This window comes from Amphiura filiformis, chromosome 2 (genome assembly GCF_039555335.1).
Source record: "Amphiura filiformis chromosome 2, Afil_fr2py, whole genome shotgun sequence".
Lineage (NCBI taxonomy): Eukaryota > Metazoa > Echinodermata > Ophiuroidea > Amphilepidida > Amphiuridae > Amphiura > Amphiura filiformis.
The window spans coordinates 62,347,128-62,363,903 of NC_092629.1; the positions used below are offsets into that span (position 1 = coordinate 62,347,128).

At 36.2% G+C, this 16,776-nt stretch overlaps 2 protein-coding genes across 2 annotated transcripts in view; one reads left to right on the plus strand and one right to left on the minus strand.

Moving 5' to 3' along the window:
• LOC140146508 (uncharacterized) overlaps nucleotides 1-16,776 on the minus strand; it is a 281,043-nt gene that overhangs the window by 20,544 nt on the left and 243,723 nt on the right. The window lies entirely within an intron of this gene.
• On the plus strand, nucleotides 1,747-12,591 carry LOC140146505 (uncharacterized). The gene is made up of 3 exons (XM_072168375.1): nucleotides 1,747-2,362; nucleotides 9,224-9,474; nucleotides 11,295-12,591. Exons 1-2 carry the CDS (start codon nucleotides 2,080-2,082, stop codon nucleotides 9,472-9,474), a joined length of 534 nt encoding a protein of 177 aa, XP_072024476.1. The 5' UTR covers nucleotides 1,747-2,079; the 3' UTR covers nucleotides 11,295-12,591.

Here is a 16,776-nt window from a genome sequence, read left to right on the forward strand (position 1 = left end):
TTTTGGCAAAATTTTAGAATGTTGCTAACTCTAACTGGGTTTTATGAATAAGAATTAGCAATCAGCTAGGCTTAGCAGCTTGCTAAAGTCAATTTTAGCTGTCAACTAGGCCTAGCGTGGTTTTATGAATATCAGCCCAGTATTTTGAAGTTGAAGTAAACTTTATAAATCTGATGATTTATACTTAAAGTGTATGTAGGTGGGATGAAAAGCCGACGATCAATTGAAAATGTTGACCTTTTCGTATTGAAGATATGGATTTTTTTCCCCAAAACACCAAAAAAAAAAATTAGGTCTTTTGGGAAAAAATCCATATCTTCAATATGAAAGGTCAAAATTTTCAATTGACCGTCGACTTTTTTTCTCCTGCTACATACACTTTAAGAGTATATCATTAGATTTATATAATTTACTTCGAGGACTGTTATATATCAAAATTTGAAAAATATCAAATTTTTATAATTTGTCATAAAATTTGTATTATATTGTGATTTTCAAAAATGAAAATTATTTGGTATCAGAAAGACATGCTTCGTATTCAGAATGCAATTCGATAGGTCTGAGGAGCTCTCATGTCCCACAAAAAATACTGTCGAAACCCAATAAACGCTCATTTTAGATCCCTTAAGGTTATTAATTATTTTAAACTGTTGTGATTTAGTAGTTCACAGCATCTTACAAATGGTAGTGAGCTTTGGCAAAAACTGCATTGCTCAATTCATAGCGAGTGTGTAGAATGATTAAAATATCACAGATATACTTTTATATGTGCTGCGGTTCTTGAGTTATGTTGTGAAGAGGGCTGAAACAACAACACTTTTGTAAAACATACATAACTCATTAAAAACACTGAATAAATTAAGCAAGTTTACAAAGTATACGATTTGTAGAATGAACTTTTGCAAAACATCAATGTGTTAATTTTCAATAATATATTGATCTAGATAATGAAAATCAATTTTAGGTTGCTTCGACCAACAATACCTCATCTACCCTTAAGCATTTTGTTAAGTGTGAAAAATGAATGGCACAAAAATGTCCACTTTCAAGTATATTACACATGCGCTCAAAGTTCAGCTGTAGGTCTTGCTGTAGGTCTTTCTTAAGCTATAAAAGCTTATGAAAACCCCAAGTTTGCTTCCTGTAGGTAAACCTAAATGCAATTTTTTGTTTTACATTTTTTGAGTCATCAGGATGTATGTATGGTAAACATAATGCCTAAAATCACACATATTTAATGTCAAATTTGTACATTAGATATGAAAATGGCAAATTTTAGGAAAATTATAGATTGATTTCATAGGATACTGGAGATTTCAGATTGCTTGTAAACAAAATGTTTTATAGAAAAAGAAAGTACTGTCTAAATGGGAAATGTTTAGTGAGGTTTAATGTCTCCGTTGCTGTTAAATGTGAATTGAAAACCGTGCTTAACATAATGAATAAAATTATAAAAATGTTAAACCACAAAACTTCATCAGAACTGCAAAATTGAGAAAAATTCACAACATTGGAATATCCCAATGTAGTGTATATAACAATCAACAAATATTTGGACACAAAACCTTGTTTATAAAATTGCTTTAAAAAAATCAAAAAGGTTGAACAAGTGTCATAGGCATTGCAACAACATGTTTCCACTTCATTGTGTCCATAGCCAGACTGTGCAGCTATTGTGCAATATCTCTATAGCCATCCAAAGTAATGGCTACAGTGCTTGCACCATTAGACTATACATGCACTTGGGTAAGTCCCTCTATCATCACATCAACCTACATGGGGAAAATCCAAGTTACATGAAATGCATTATCATTGTAAAGTGTCTCTTCAGTTCGTTTTCAGCTCACACAAAAACAACACAGATTTTGAAGCTGACACTTAAAAAAAAAATATTTTTCTTCTCCAACCAGAGCTAGATATCAACTTCAAACAGAAATCTTACAGTACTACATCTGTAAGATTTGAGAATTACATGTACAAAGCAGAATTGCTTGCTAAAAATTCTGAAACACTTTTCTAAAGTAACAATCTGAGAGCTAACTTTTCAAAATACAAACAGTTTTGCAAAATTGTGAAAAAATGTCGGGACAAGCAAGTATCCGAGAAGCAGACGTCAGCTGTCCAGTGTGTAAGGAGATCTTTAATTCACGACAGAATGTACCCAAGATGCTACCATGTAGTCATACAGTGTGCACGCCATGTCTTCAACAGCTTCAATCTGGGTCACGCATCAAATGCCCGATATGTTCGATTGAGCATTACACAACTGTGGGGGTGCTACAAACTAATTTGACGGCACAGAATATCGGGGATAAGTACGTACCTGAAAGTCAGTCTTCTACAACTAGCTCATGGTATGGAGGTAAGAGTATTTTCATTTCACCAATTTTTATTATAGGATTACTGTAAGCAGGCCATCTGCAATAGATGCCCTATTGCCCAGGGAGGGCACTCACTAAAAATAGGGGACGGGGATGTGCGGCCAAATTGACCCCCATTTTTCAACTCCCTCTCACCCAATGACCCCTTTTTTGTTAGACTGAACTCACTCTCACCCAATGACCCCTTTTTTTTTTTTCTGTCACCAAAAGAACCCCTTAGATTTTGGACAAATTTCTGATAATCTCTCACCAAATTACTCCATTTTTTCATTATTTTTATTCATATTTTTTTTATATTTCAAAATTTGATGACTTCTTTAAAATGTTTGTATCAACTTTTATATTTGGACACAAAATATTCCCCATTCTCAAGGAAAGACTCCCAATTTTGGTAAAATTTTCCCCAGTCTCACAGAAAGACCCCCTTTTTGTGAGCCTTCTCACCAAAAGACCCCCTAGTTTTGGTGTCTCGGCTCTCACCGAAAGACCCCTAGTTTCAAACTGCTGTCCGCACATCCCTGTTGCATTTCGAGAGAATTGTCACATTGTTCTGCTACCAAAATGACTTTGCTGGGGCAAATCCCGGGGGGAAATGCACTTGAAGCATGCAAAAAATTAATTGCAATGCTATTGCTAAGGGAACAACCCAAAAGTTCGATGAAGCCCTATAAACGAAAGTCCTATCGTTAGGGGGAGGGGGTCAGAAAGTCCGATTACGTTTGTGAAAAAAGTAGTTAAAACATCGGTCAAATTTGATCTTTTTTAAGGATTTAATATATCATTTTCAAATTTTAGTATTTTCCGAAGTACGATATTGACATTTTACAGTGGTTTCTTCAAAATGATTTCAAATCAAATGGAGTGCAGTACTCGCAACCTGCAACGTCATAAGTTCATTTTTAAAGCAACTGTCCAAGCAAACACAAAACGTTTTTAAAACGATTTAAACATGTTATATATTGGGGTTTTGGTAAAAAAACCGTTTTAATAACATTAAAATGTCGGGTTATATCAGGAAACTTCTGATATCTGGGAATTGCGACTGAAAAAGGTCACGGGAGTACCTTTAGAATACCCTACCACATCGACGGCGCCGCGAAGCTGCACCTTTTTTTGTAAAACTACACCGACGTCGGCGCGAATTACTTATTAATGGGATAGATTTAAATTAAGTTAGAGGTATTATATGAGTCAGGTTTTTAATAAAGTATGTCGGCGTTTGACTAAATGAAGTTTGCATTCATCAAGGTAATAGGTGATAGTACGATTAAATTATTGTGGTTACTTCTAGATAATAGTAATGTCATTTGAATTTAATTTAAGCATAATGAAATAACTATATTGCATTATATAATGGCTTAGAAGTATTAATTATGCGTAATAGATTTTAATGTACTCAAGTAAAAATGATGACCGCATCAAAAGATGATGTTAATAAGCATGATATAATTATAATTAGTGTGACGTATAAGAGGCCGATTGTAATTGATTATGAATGATTATATAATTCTAATTATTATGATGGATTAGAGGGCGATGGTAGTTAATTAATAATTATGACAAAACAATAATGAGTGTGAGGGATAAGAGGGTTGTTGTAAGTAATTAACAATGATTGTTAATAGTGATTAAAGTTATATTGATAAGAGGAATGTTAATTGTTAATGAGTGGTTTGATTAAGAATGAGTAGCATTTATTTCATGGAGTAAATACGTTAAGTATCATATATTGAATAATGATGTGATGGTAAATGAAGGTATCGTTGTTGCTGTGCTACAGCGACGTCAATAAATGTATCGCTGTTGCCGTGCTACAGCGACGGCGTAAGCTAGACCTTTTATGAGGGGCCTACACCGACGGGCGTGTAAGGTGCACCTTATGTAGGCCTAATTGTTAAAGTTGTCATATTAGCAAATGAGTGTGGTGGAGGAAGGTATCGTTGTTGCCGTGTTACAGCGACGGGCGCAAAGCTAGACCTTTTACAGGACTACACCGACGGCGCCGAAGGTATCGCTGTTGCTGTGCTACAGCGACGGCGCGAAGCTATACCTTTTCAATGGGCTACACCGACGGCGCGAAGGTGTCGTTGTTGCTGTGCTACAGCGACGGCGCAAAGCTAGACTTTTCGAGGGGATAAATCGAGGACGCGAAGGTATACCTATTTTCAGATGCTAACACCGGTGGCACTGAGGTGTACCTTATTTGGTCATGTCACCAAATGAATGTAGGGGAGGTATGTATCGCTGTTGCCGTGCTACAGCGACGGCGCCGGCTATACCTTTTACGGGCTACACCGACGGGCGCGAAGGTATCGCTGTTGCCGTGCTACAGCGACGGCGCCGGCTATACCTTTTACTGGGCTACACCGACGGCGGGAAGGTATCGCTGTTGCCGTGCTACAGCGACGGCGCAAAGCTATACCTTTTACTGGGCTACACCGACGGCGCGGTTATCGTTGTTGCTGTGCTACAGCGACGGCGCAAAGCTGAGACCTTTTACAGGACTACACCGACGGGTAGCGAAGGTATCGCTGTTGCCGTGCTACAGCGACGGCGCCGGCTATACCTTTTCAATGGGCTACACCGACGTCGTGAAGGTATCGTTGTTGCTGTGCTACAGCGACGGCGCAAAGCTAGACTTTTCGAGGGGATAAATCGAGGACGCGAAGGTATACCTATTTTCAGTATGCTAACACCGGTGGCACTGAGGTGTACCTTATTTGGTCATGTCACCAAATGAATGTAGGGAGGTATGTATCGCTGTTGCCGTGCTACAGCGACGGCGCGAAGCTAGACCTTTTACAGGCGCTACACCGACGGCGCGAAGGTGTCGCTGTTGCCATGCTACAGCGACGGCGCCGGCTATACCTTTTACTGGGCTACACCGACGGCGGGAAGGTATCGCTGTTGCCATGCTACAGCGACGGCGCAAAGCTAGACCTTTTTACGTTGTTGCTGTGCTACAGCGACGGCGCAAAGCTAGACTTTTTGCGTATTTTGTAATGACTTGATCAACTAAATGTAATGAAGAGGAGGAAGGTATCGCTGTTGCTGTGCTACAGCGACGCCGCGAATGATATGATGCACATGTGAAATGGGGAGTTGCTTGTTTGTTGACAAGAGGAAATATTAAGTTAAGTTGTCATTGGTAAGCGCATAATGCACATAACTTAGTTTGCACCTGGTTGTCACTGGTTGGGGCATTTTATGAACGACGTAACACTGGTTTATGTGATTTCATAATTTCCAGATATTATAAATAAAAACAGGACCGTGACCACTGAAAAGTTAATTAAGAAGAAACAGAACTTTTGCACCTGGTTATCACTAGTTGGGGCCTTTTATGAACGACGTATACACTGGTTTATGTGATTTCATACTTTGCAGTTGTTATAAATAAAAACAGGACCGTGACCACTGAAAAGTTAATTAAGAAGAAAATGGTCATACAGTCCCGACTAATTAGGTGAAAAAATAAGCATCATAAGACATTTCTTTTACAAGTTCAACAAAACATTGTGAATGAAACAGAACTGTTATCGTCCATCTTTATTCAGATTTGTAGTGAACGTAAGAATGCGGTCAATGTAATAACGTAAAGCTTGTGAGTGGTAGGGGCGCTTTTATATGAACAACGTGAAATCATGATAATATTTATCATTTAGGCCTGTACTTAGCAAGGTCTTTTAAAAAGAAGAAATTTGGTACAAAAATCATGGAAATCGGTAGTAGGGTTGTTGAGAAATTGTCGTTCAAAGTTCACACGGCGATGTCGCTGTAGCCCTGCAACAACGATAACCTTCCTCATAGGCATCGCATTAATGGGTGAATATTTATAAAGTTTGTTTGTTTGTTTGTTTGTTTGTTAATTAATTCATTAATTATCAACGGCGATGTCGCTGTAGCCCTGCAACAACGATAACCTTCCTCATGGGCATAACCATGATAACATTAATGACTGAATATTGATAAAAGTTGATTGTTTAAGAACGTTAATTAATTGATTAATTATCAAACGGCGAAGTCGCTGTAGCCCTGCAACAACGGTAACCTTCCTCGTGTGCATCATAATTTACATATTATACGGTAATTAATGACAGAGTATTGTTTAAAGTTAATGTTTTTATTTAATGTTTTAAGTTAATTAATAATTATTTATCTCTTCTTTAAATAAGATAATTAATGAATGGAAACCGATCATTATGCAGATTTATGATTCCTGGCTGATTATGGGAAGCAAAGCAATTAATTAAATTTAAAATTTACTAATGTTCCTCTTCTTCATTGTATAGTGGCATTATTAATTAAATTTATACTACAATGTTGTTTTGAATCTCTCTCGTTCGTTTATTTAATTTGCTGAATTAAGTGATTTATTTATTGCACTGAGTTAATCCATACATCATTCAATGTAATCATATCATTGAGTTTCGCGCCGTCGGTGTAGCAGGGCTAAAACTAGGGTAGCTTCGGCGACGGCCAAATGTGGTAGGGTATAGTAAAGTTTAGCCAGGTCACGATTCACACAAGTGGTATATCATCTCTACGAACTGAATTGACATAGGTCAGTTTATTTCCCGGCATTTGGTCACATTTAATCAATATGATAAAATATTTTAATATATTTTAAGATGTTATTGTAAAACATTTGTAAGACCATTATGTTAGAATATTTGCAGGAGATTATCAAAAAATGTTTTTAAATGTTTAATATGAAAACGTTTTTTTACCCTTTATATACCCTTTATATAACCCGACATTTGGCAAATGATATCGAAAATGTTTGTGTTTGATACCACATTCTTTTTTATTTGAAAATCCTGCAAGTCCTTTTTTTCCGTGCCAAAAAAGATAATGAAGAAAAATATTTTAAAATAGAATGCAATATTTGTTTCTTTCATAAACGTGATCAACATCCTAGCATTGTCACACCCCTCCACAACCCCATGCACCATAGCGACGGCCCCTGTATCCTATATGAATACGGGTTGGAATTTTCGATATTTGTCACTTACGTTAGAGGGGAGGGGGAGGGGTTTAAGCCTTCTAACAAAAGGACTTTCGTTTATAGGGCTTCATCAAACTTTTGGGTTGTTCCCTAAAATGGGCAAAAACAATTAAGCTAACTTGCCACCCTAGTTGTTACGTATAGGCAACCTATATACATTTGACAATCTGATATTGTACGTCTAAATTACGGCAAAAAATATGAGCCCTGGCAGCTATTGCAGATGGGGAGTAGCACTAGTTACGTGCTCAGTACTGTACCATGCACATGACAATCCAACTCCTAAACCACCACTCGTTCTGGCGTGCTCACGCTCGCTTCTCACGCTTCGCTCTCGTTATCGGGTGTCGCAATCAGAGGAACCTGAGCCAGTTCTAATGGGGAGCTATTTGCCATTTCTTTGCTTCATTATGAAATAATCTGAATTTCAATGAATGTTAGGCAAATCAATGATAATACCTTTAAACACTATTTGTTTGCTCTTATTTGTGCAGCTTTCAAATGGGCTATTCCAGAAATTAATGGCACCCCCTCTAAAGAAGACATTTTGCTATAATTGTTTGGGAATTCCCACACCACAATTTTAACCAAAAAAATGAGAATTCCCATTTTAATATAAAAAAAAATGCTTAAAAATATTAGGAATTCCCAGTGACCCTAAAGACGACGGGCAAATTTTTGCCAACATTTTTAGGAATTCCCAAGCCTAAAAAAGGTGGTCTTTTTCTTGGGAACTCCCATGTCTTCTTTAGGATTTTGAAAACAATGATCATTTTTGTTGGAAAATTCCAAAAAATTGTGAAAATTTTGGGGAATCCCATGTCTTCTTTTAAAGGGGAGTACCTTTAATTTCTGGAATAGCCCAATAGCACTACTTTAAGACATGCACACTGAATTTGCAACATGTGACACACACTGCCATATACTGCAATTATTATTGCATGAGTAATTATGACATACTAGAGCACTATAATACTGTGAAAGTGTTTGTTTGTTTGTTGGCTTAGGTTGTTGGTCTGTATGGGACAAATGCTTGGATCTGTACGGCTAATATTTTTCTGTATCTCAAATTAAAGGGACATTAACAGATTTTGAGTTTTAAAAATTAATGTTTACACAAACTTTGTTCTGTATTTGATGCATATTGTGACCATCATACAATTAGCTGACACACTCTGAATTAAATTTATGGAAATTATTTTAGCAATTTACATGGATCATAATTTTTGTCTTTTAAAAACCCTAACACCCCCACCCAATTAAACTTTTTCATGTTCAACTTCTTTAAAATAGCATCAATGAAGAAGTCGAGGGAAAGGTACACATTTCTAAAAATCTTTCTTTCTTTTTTTCTTCTCCCCAAGGACAAGAAATCCCATGAGATATCAAACACTTTTTGTATCTTTCTGAACGTTGTATTAAAGGGGCATTATGAGATTGCATATAAAAATTGCCCCCTCAATTTATTTTGGTCAAAGTCCAGTTTTTAATATATGTACAATGTTTGTTCAAATACTATCATCATTCAAAATACTGAGTTCAGCATCTTTCGTGTAAGAATTCATGATTTTGTAATAAAGTTCTGGACTGAGTGGTGGCACCAGGAATTTTGTTTCGTGGGGACATGGGGGGGGGGGGTAAAGTGAATTTTGGGGGGAGGGGGAAATCACCAATTTTTGCACAAAATTGTCGCAAAAAGTGAAAATTTGTGTGATTTTGGCATTTTTGCCTTAAAATTGGAGGGACTAAAGGGGGGCAAATGAGTAATCAATCTAAGACAGTGTTTTCTTGCTTTATTTAAAAAAACTGACATTTCTTTTGCATTTATCATCAGTTTTTCAGATTTCTGTGAAGACACTTGAAGATGCCACAATCCTACTGGATGTCAGATCTTCAACCACCATTAATGAGATTAAGAACATGATCCAGACCAAAGCCGGTCTTACACCTAGCTACCAACGTCTTATGTTTATGGGAAGACCACTTATGGATGGGGCTAAATCACTGTCTGGTTATGGCATTAGCAAGGATTCGAACCTACACCTCTTCAAAAGGATGCTTGGTGGTTTTCATCTAGACAATTAGGTATGTTGTTTGGGTCTCATACTCCAAATTTCACAAAAAGCAGATCTAACTATGTTTATTTAATAATGAAAAATATTGTTCTTTTGTTTTGTTTTGCCAGGAAACATAGCTCAATCATACTTTAGTTTGACATAACTTGTGAATAAAGTTTAATACTAACATTCATGTTCAATACATATTTTGTTAAAAGACCAAAAGCCCTAATTTTGCATGTTTTCTGACAATAACTGTCACAAAATCATGTATAGTCATATATGGATTTAGGGTTTCTCTCGGAAGTCAATTTGTGCGAAATTCCTTCCCACAATGCAATATGCGTATTGCATAACAAAGAATATTGATTAACCTCTGAACTGTATCTATTGTTATGCAAAACGCTTATTGCATTGTGGGAAGGAATTTCGGCACAAATTGACTTCCGGTAGAGAAACCCTAAATCTGCGTATTATATCACGCTTAATTTCACTCTTTATCTAAAATTGGTTATAAGGAAAATATGAAGCTCCTTTACAAAAAATCCAAAATTCTGATGCATGTATAGACTGTAAAATTAGTCTTAGTACAAAGTCTTTGAGGTTGATTATCGTAGCATATAAAAACACCTTGAAAATGCACGCTTTTGGCCCCCATTTTTTGGATTGAATAATGGAATTTTAACTTTTATTCCCTCTCTCCTTTCTCTCTGGGTTGGGGTGGGGGAGGCAGGGGACACTCAACCATAATGGTGTACACACACATAACCAACTGTATTTATATTTATTGGCTGAGCTATGAGTTTTAAAATATTTTAAAACTCATAGGGAGACCAATAAATATTGAGCAAAAAGTATCCAATTTTATCATTATTAAGATTTGGATACAATATTTTCACACACTTGGACTCATCAAAACATAATATTTCAGATTTGACCCCTTAAACAAATTTGAACCTAAATATGACTCCCTAATACATGTTTACATTGAGGTTGATTATCGTAGCATATAAAAACACCTTGAAAATGCACGCTTTGGGCCCCCCTTTTTTGGATTGAATAATGGAATTTTAACTTTTATTCCCAGTTAGTCAAATTTGTACTTCCCCTTGACCTCTCTCCTTTCTCTCTGGGTTGGAGTGGGGGAGGGGGCACTCAACCATAATGGTGTACACACACATGACCAACTGTATTTATATTTATTGGCCGAGCTATGAGTTTTAAAATATTTTAAAACTCATAGGGAGACCAATAAATATTGGGCAAAAAGTATCCAATTTTATCATTATTAAGATTTGGATACAATATTTTCACACACTTGGACTCATCAAAACATAATATTTCAGATTTGACCCCTTAAACAAATTTGAACCTAAATATGACTCCCTAATACATGTTTACATGTATTAGGGGGTATCTGTGTGCCAAAATTTCAGTTTAATACTATAAGAAGTAAAAGTCGATACACACTGGTTTCATTTTGCACGAAGCGTGTGAAAATGTTTTATACCAAAATCAAGGGGTTTACCAAATGTGTGCTTAAGAACAAGGAATATTTATTTTTATTTTTTTCTTTTGAGTCATCAGTTGTGAATTCCCCTGCCCCCATGTCAGGCATACCACTGATCAACATAAATAAGATTCTAGGTATGGAGTAAATTAGAAATGGTACACTCTTAATTTTCACAATTACTGACTTGGTCATGAATAAGCTTCCAAAACTGTATTAAAGTCTAAAACAGGCAACACCCTGCTGCCTCAAAAGTGTGCAAAATATATGAAGTAATCTTTCTGATCAAAATTAGGTGAAATTAACATGATCTATGAACTCTTTCTTTTGTATTTCAGAACCGGGGCACAGTACCTACAGTCAAAGATGAGTGGGCATTCCTGACAAGCTGTACAGAGCTATATAGGCCTATAGACTAAATTATCATTGCATCATTTGCCACAGAAAAAATATTACCACAGATTGTACAGACATATAATAAGTAAATAATGATGAAATATTTACAAATCATAATGGATATGGATATATTAACTTTGCAGATGCCTCATTCAGGCACATTCAAAAATGGACCTTTCTATTTGGATTGATTGGCATTTTGAGTGGTATGTCACATGGGCATAACAGCCAATCTTACATGTTCAATCTGTGTGTATTTACATCAATTAATTCAGACAGAGCCATGGCCATTGCTGCATGTCAGATGGCAAGAACCAAATATTAACTGTTATATATTTGGGGCAAAATTTTCAAAATTAGAGTCGGTATTTTTTTGTACAGCAAAAACTTTTTGCCAAATTTTCCAAATTTGGATCCGTCAGATGAGGACAATCAAACAATTCTTTTGCCTTAAAATTATAGGCCCTTGCTGATCTCAAAGCCATTCTATGACCTGAGGAGCTTGCAAGGGCCTAAATTTTTAACCATGCCCCTCATACAGGCGAGAAGGGACATCATACTATGTTGGCGGGTATGCTCCCCCAGAATTTTGAGGTGGTGGATCTTTGGGAGCTATTAACAGGTAAAAGGGGAGGCTTTTGGAGCTGCCAACAGTCAAAATCAAGGGTCTTTCTTGGCTTTCTGGTTAAAAATCACCTAAAAAAAATGTGAGGAATGAGCAACTAATGGTCTTTTAGGGCTGAAATTATCAAAATCAAGGGTCTGTAAGAGCTATGTTTTAGTCAAATTCAGGGGTCTTTTGGAGCTGTATGATCCAAAAACAGGGGTTTTTCTGGGAGAGCATACCCGTATGGTCATTTGTGTTGAGTGCCCCTGGGCATATAGCAGTCAATAATTATATACTGGGTTCGGAGGTGTTCATCATTGGGATGACTAGGTGAAAAAGGCCAAGGGTGAAAATTCAATGTCAACATGATCACAAGATATTTTTCTATATAGGGGAGAGCGGGGAGTGTTCGCCCTAGGGGCAGGTTCGCCCACGGCCCACCCCGTTATTCTCAGCACTACGGCTATCTGGGAATTTGGTGATGGCAAAATTAGGGGACATAGGTCATTATAAACTTCTCATATTAGCTACGCGACATATAGGAACGTGTTCATCGAACTGCAGTCAAAAAAAAAAAATTACCCGAAAACGTAATTTTTTCTTGCATAAATAATGCTGTATTATCATCGATACATAAATACAGATGGTTTTAATGGAAATCTGTATTAGGAACATATGAGATTTGTCAAAGATTTAATGCAGTTATAAAATCGGCATTCGATTTGTATTTTGCATACCCTGAGGAAAATACAAAGATGTGCACAAGGAGTACGTTCGCCCCTTTGAGAATGGGGCATGTTCACCCTATATTGGCCCTGGGCGGACTTACCCCAAACTGGTGGGCGGACCTGCCCCATCAGCGTATTATGCAAAATATTGATAATTATAAACAAGGTAAAACTACTGAAAAGCATGTTTTTGTGGCCCTCTACGGAGGGGCCACAATATAGGCATGTCTTTGTGAACAGCTTCTAATTTCACTCTTGCTAGATTGCCTTCGCAATTGTTTTGCTAAAATTATGCCCAGCTCAGAAATAAAACCACAATTTGCTTGGATTTTATTTTATTATTGTTTTCTGATATGCACGGGATAAAATGGTGAGCGATATTCTTTGTTTAAAATACAAAATTAGGATTTATAAAAACACCAAATAAATCCTGACCTTTGTATGCGTTCAACCAGTTTACCGTGTGCCTTAGAACCCGATAGACGGTGACATTTGACCATACACTAGGATCCACAACATGCTCATCTATCATGGGAACAGTTCTTAAACCCTAATACATTTGTACATTCATCCTTTGTACACAAACTCATACTCTGCAACTTGAGGTCAAATTTTGCACTATGATTATGTAATTGAGGTTATTGGACTATGCCATTGGGATGAGACTCTTATGGTCCATAGTGTTAAGATCAATTAACGAGCTTTCTTAAACTGATGGCTTTTGTTTGCTAATTACCATAGAATCTATATAGCGGTTACTCCATGATTGGATTAAGTAAATAACTAAATCCTGTTATCTATCCAGCAATGTTTGCTTATCTTAATTATTGTAACAAACTGTAGTGTACTAAATGGCACAAGACAGAAAAGACAGAAATTTAAAGTTTTAAATTAGAGAGTTGACAGGAAGTTGTAAGAGTTAAATTGTTATGGATATATGATTGGTGTAAGCGAAAATGTTGAATGTCATATCAAAGTCATCCGAGGTGAATTAAGTAATGTCAATCACAAATTGTTACAGGTCATTTGAGGTGGACTAAGTTTATATTTGGATTGTCAGAACACCTTCCCGAATCAAACACATTTCTCTTGCATTTGATCATCTTCTACTCTTCCCTAGAAAAATCATTATAATACCAAATCTACACACCATGGAATTCACCATATCACGTCCAAGTTCACATTGGGCGCCACATTCCTTTTTTAAAGGAATTTTTATTTAAAGTTATATGGTATCAGTATTACTCATACCATTTATGTCGTAATCCATAATCCCCCCAAAATTGTAAACAAAATATGATTAAGCTCACTTTGGACCCTTTAAGTCACTTTAGTAACTCCCCAGAAGAAAATGAATGCCCTGTATACCCTTGCTAAATGTTTGTATTGAATATGTTATTGTTAAGCAATGTTTTAACCTTTTTTTGATTTAGGGTGAACTTACCCCACCATATGGGCGAACCTGCCCCAATATGGGGCAAGTTCGCCACTTTGCAAAAAACATTTGTTTGCTCTATCCTGTTGCTATTGTAAGGCCCGTAGTTCTGAGATTGTGGTCGTATATAGCCAAGACATAGGGCTTTCACATGGGCTAATCAGGTCATCCCTAACCTTAAAATTGACATCGCTAGGCTGGTCAGAAAAAATAGGCGAACACTCCCCGCTCTCCCCTACAACCTGGTGACCAAATAACCCATCCCAAGATATTCCTTCAACATTTCCTTGGGACTTTTTTGGCTTTCATTAATTAATAGGCAGTTGGTTCATTGTAATAATGCAAATAGCAGTAATTGCAATTGACTGCAATTGCAACTGACTGTACATATAAGGTGTCACATGATGATATGAGTTTCTCCTCAAATATTTTTTGTTGAGTGCTAAGGTGACTCTTTTATTATTTAACTGTATTTCATTATTATTACATAATATTGTTGATGTGCGACTATGTCAAATCAAGGATTAATACAGACATTTACAGCAACAGATTAAGAAAAGATTTGTGAATTTGTTTTCAGTGAAATGAAACATTTTGCCTTTTTTGTAATCACCAGGAACATGGTGAGGGAATCCTTCAATTTTCATTATTAACTACATCCTCTATCCCTACAACTAAAGACAAACTTCTGAAATCATGAGCAGAGCATGTCTGACATTTTGAGAGTTTAAATTTTTGCTTATTTCCATCTCAATTTGCAGATAATTGACTTTTTCACCCAAAATTTACAGTTTTGACAAAAATGTGGGCGGGCAGGTGATGAGAAACTTGGAACAAACCTGATATTGTATTGTTTGTCGCCAACAATTTTTTACTCTTTTACAGTTTTACATTAACCCTAACACCAGTAATCAGAAGTGAAATGAAAAAGGGGAGAAGGTGAACAAAGAAGTCACTTGGTAACCCTGGGATTTGAACCCTAGACCCCTTGCATGCGAAGTACATGATCACTGACCAGTAGGCAGTAACCATGGGGGTTTCGCTGGCCCGGACAGCAGTTCCGTGCGTATAGACTTAAAGTTGTTGTGTAATGGCACATGGGATGCATGCATGTGCAGTGGCTATCCGTGTGGTACACTTGCATGAATAACATAACTTGTGTACAAACTGTTGCTCATTGTTTTTAAATCACTAAATGATCTTGCGCCAGAATATATCAAATGTCTCCTCCAACCATATAACCCTACTCGTATGCTCCGTTCTAGTGACAAATCACTTCTCTGCGAACCTCGTTCAAAACATGCATGGGGGACAGGGCTTTTTAAATTGCTTCACCACGTTTCTGGAATACTCTGCCAACCGACATTAAATTAAGTACATCTTTAGCTCAGTTTAAAAGTTCTTTAAAAACTCATTTAATGAAAGAAGCATTTTAATGATGTGCATCACCATATTTTTGTTCACCTATTGATTGTTGTTCATGTGTAGATGAAGTTGTAATGTAAATTATATTTTTATTATGTAGTTTAAGTTAATCTCTGTATCGCGCCTTGAGCGCCATTGATTTGGTGGAGATGTGCGCATTAGAAATTCACATTATTATTATTAACAAACAAAATGTAAGAAGATTCAAACTTTTATCTTGGTGTGCGTTGATGAGGGTTAAAATCTTCCTACATTTTGTTGACAATTGTTACATGTGATATTATGTGACCCAGTGTGTGTGACCCTTTACATCAAAACCCACATTTAAAGATAATGAAATTGGGTATTGATATAACAAATCTATGTTCATCGTCAATGGGTGAAGTGTCATTTTCACTCATAAAGCAGCTCTTTCAGATAGAAATCCAAAACATTTTTACAACAACTGCCCTGTGTCGATGTGATGGGTCACATATTGTAAACTGTAAAATTGAAATAATCATATCTCTTGAGCTGTTTAAAAAATGCAATGTGTTTGCTACCAAAGTGCATATGGTCTAATATTGTAAACATAATTGTAAAGCATGTAATGATGAAAATTTTATGAATTTTGTAACATGGATTCACAAAATGTTCATTTGTGCAAAATTAATATTTCTATAGGCCTTTAAGAAAATGTATTAATGTTGTGAATATTACTTGCCACAAATATAATTTATGGTTCTTTTCAAGTCACAAAAATATTGCACTTTAGGCAATCACATGAAAAACACAAGTCTACAGATGGAGAGGATTTTTTTTTTAATCTGAAAAAGTTGCTCTACAAAATCAACGAAAGTTTGAAAAGTCTGAACAAAAAAAATGCCAAAACCACATGTCTGTCGGTTGGTCCCGTAGAACAGGTTTTTTTCCCATCGCCTTACAGTAATGCGCACAAGGTCTAACAGTAATGTCAACTGTCTGTTCAGGAAGGTGATCTGTTTAAAAAATAAATATTGATCTTTTATACAAATTTTACTTTCAATTCAGTCATTTATATGTAAGGGATGTTGATACAATAATCTTCTGCAAGAAATAATTAGCTTCATTACTTCATGAACTTATTATACATATAATGCAAGTTGATCATTTTGATCAGAAAAGTTCATTGTTCTTCAAAAAACATCAAATAAAACCAATTGAGAATGATCTGAAGTAAAGCAAAATGGCGATATATAGTTCCCTAAATA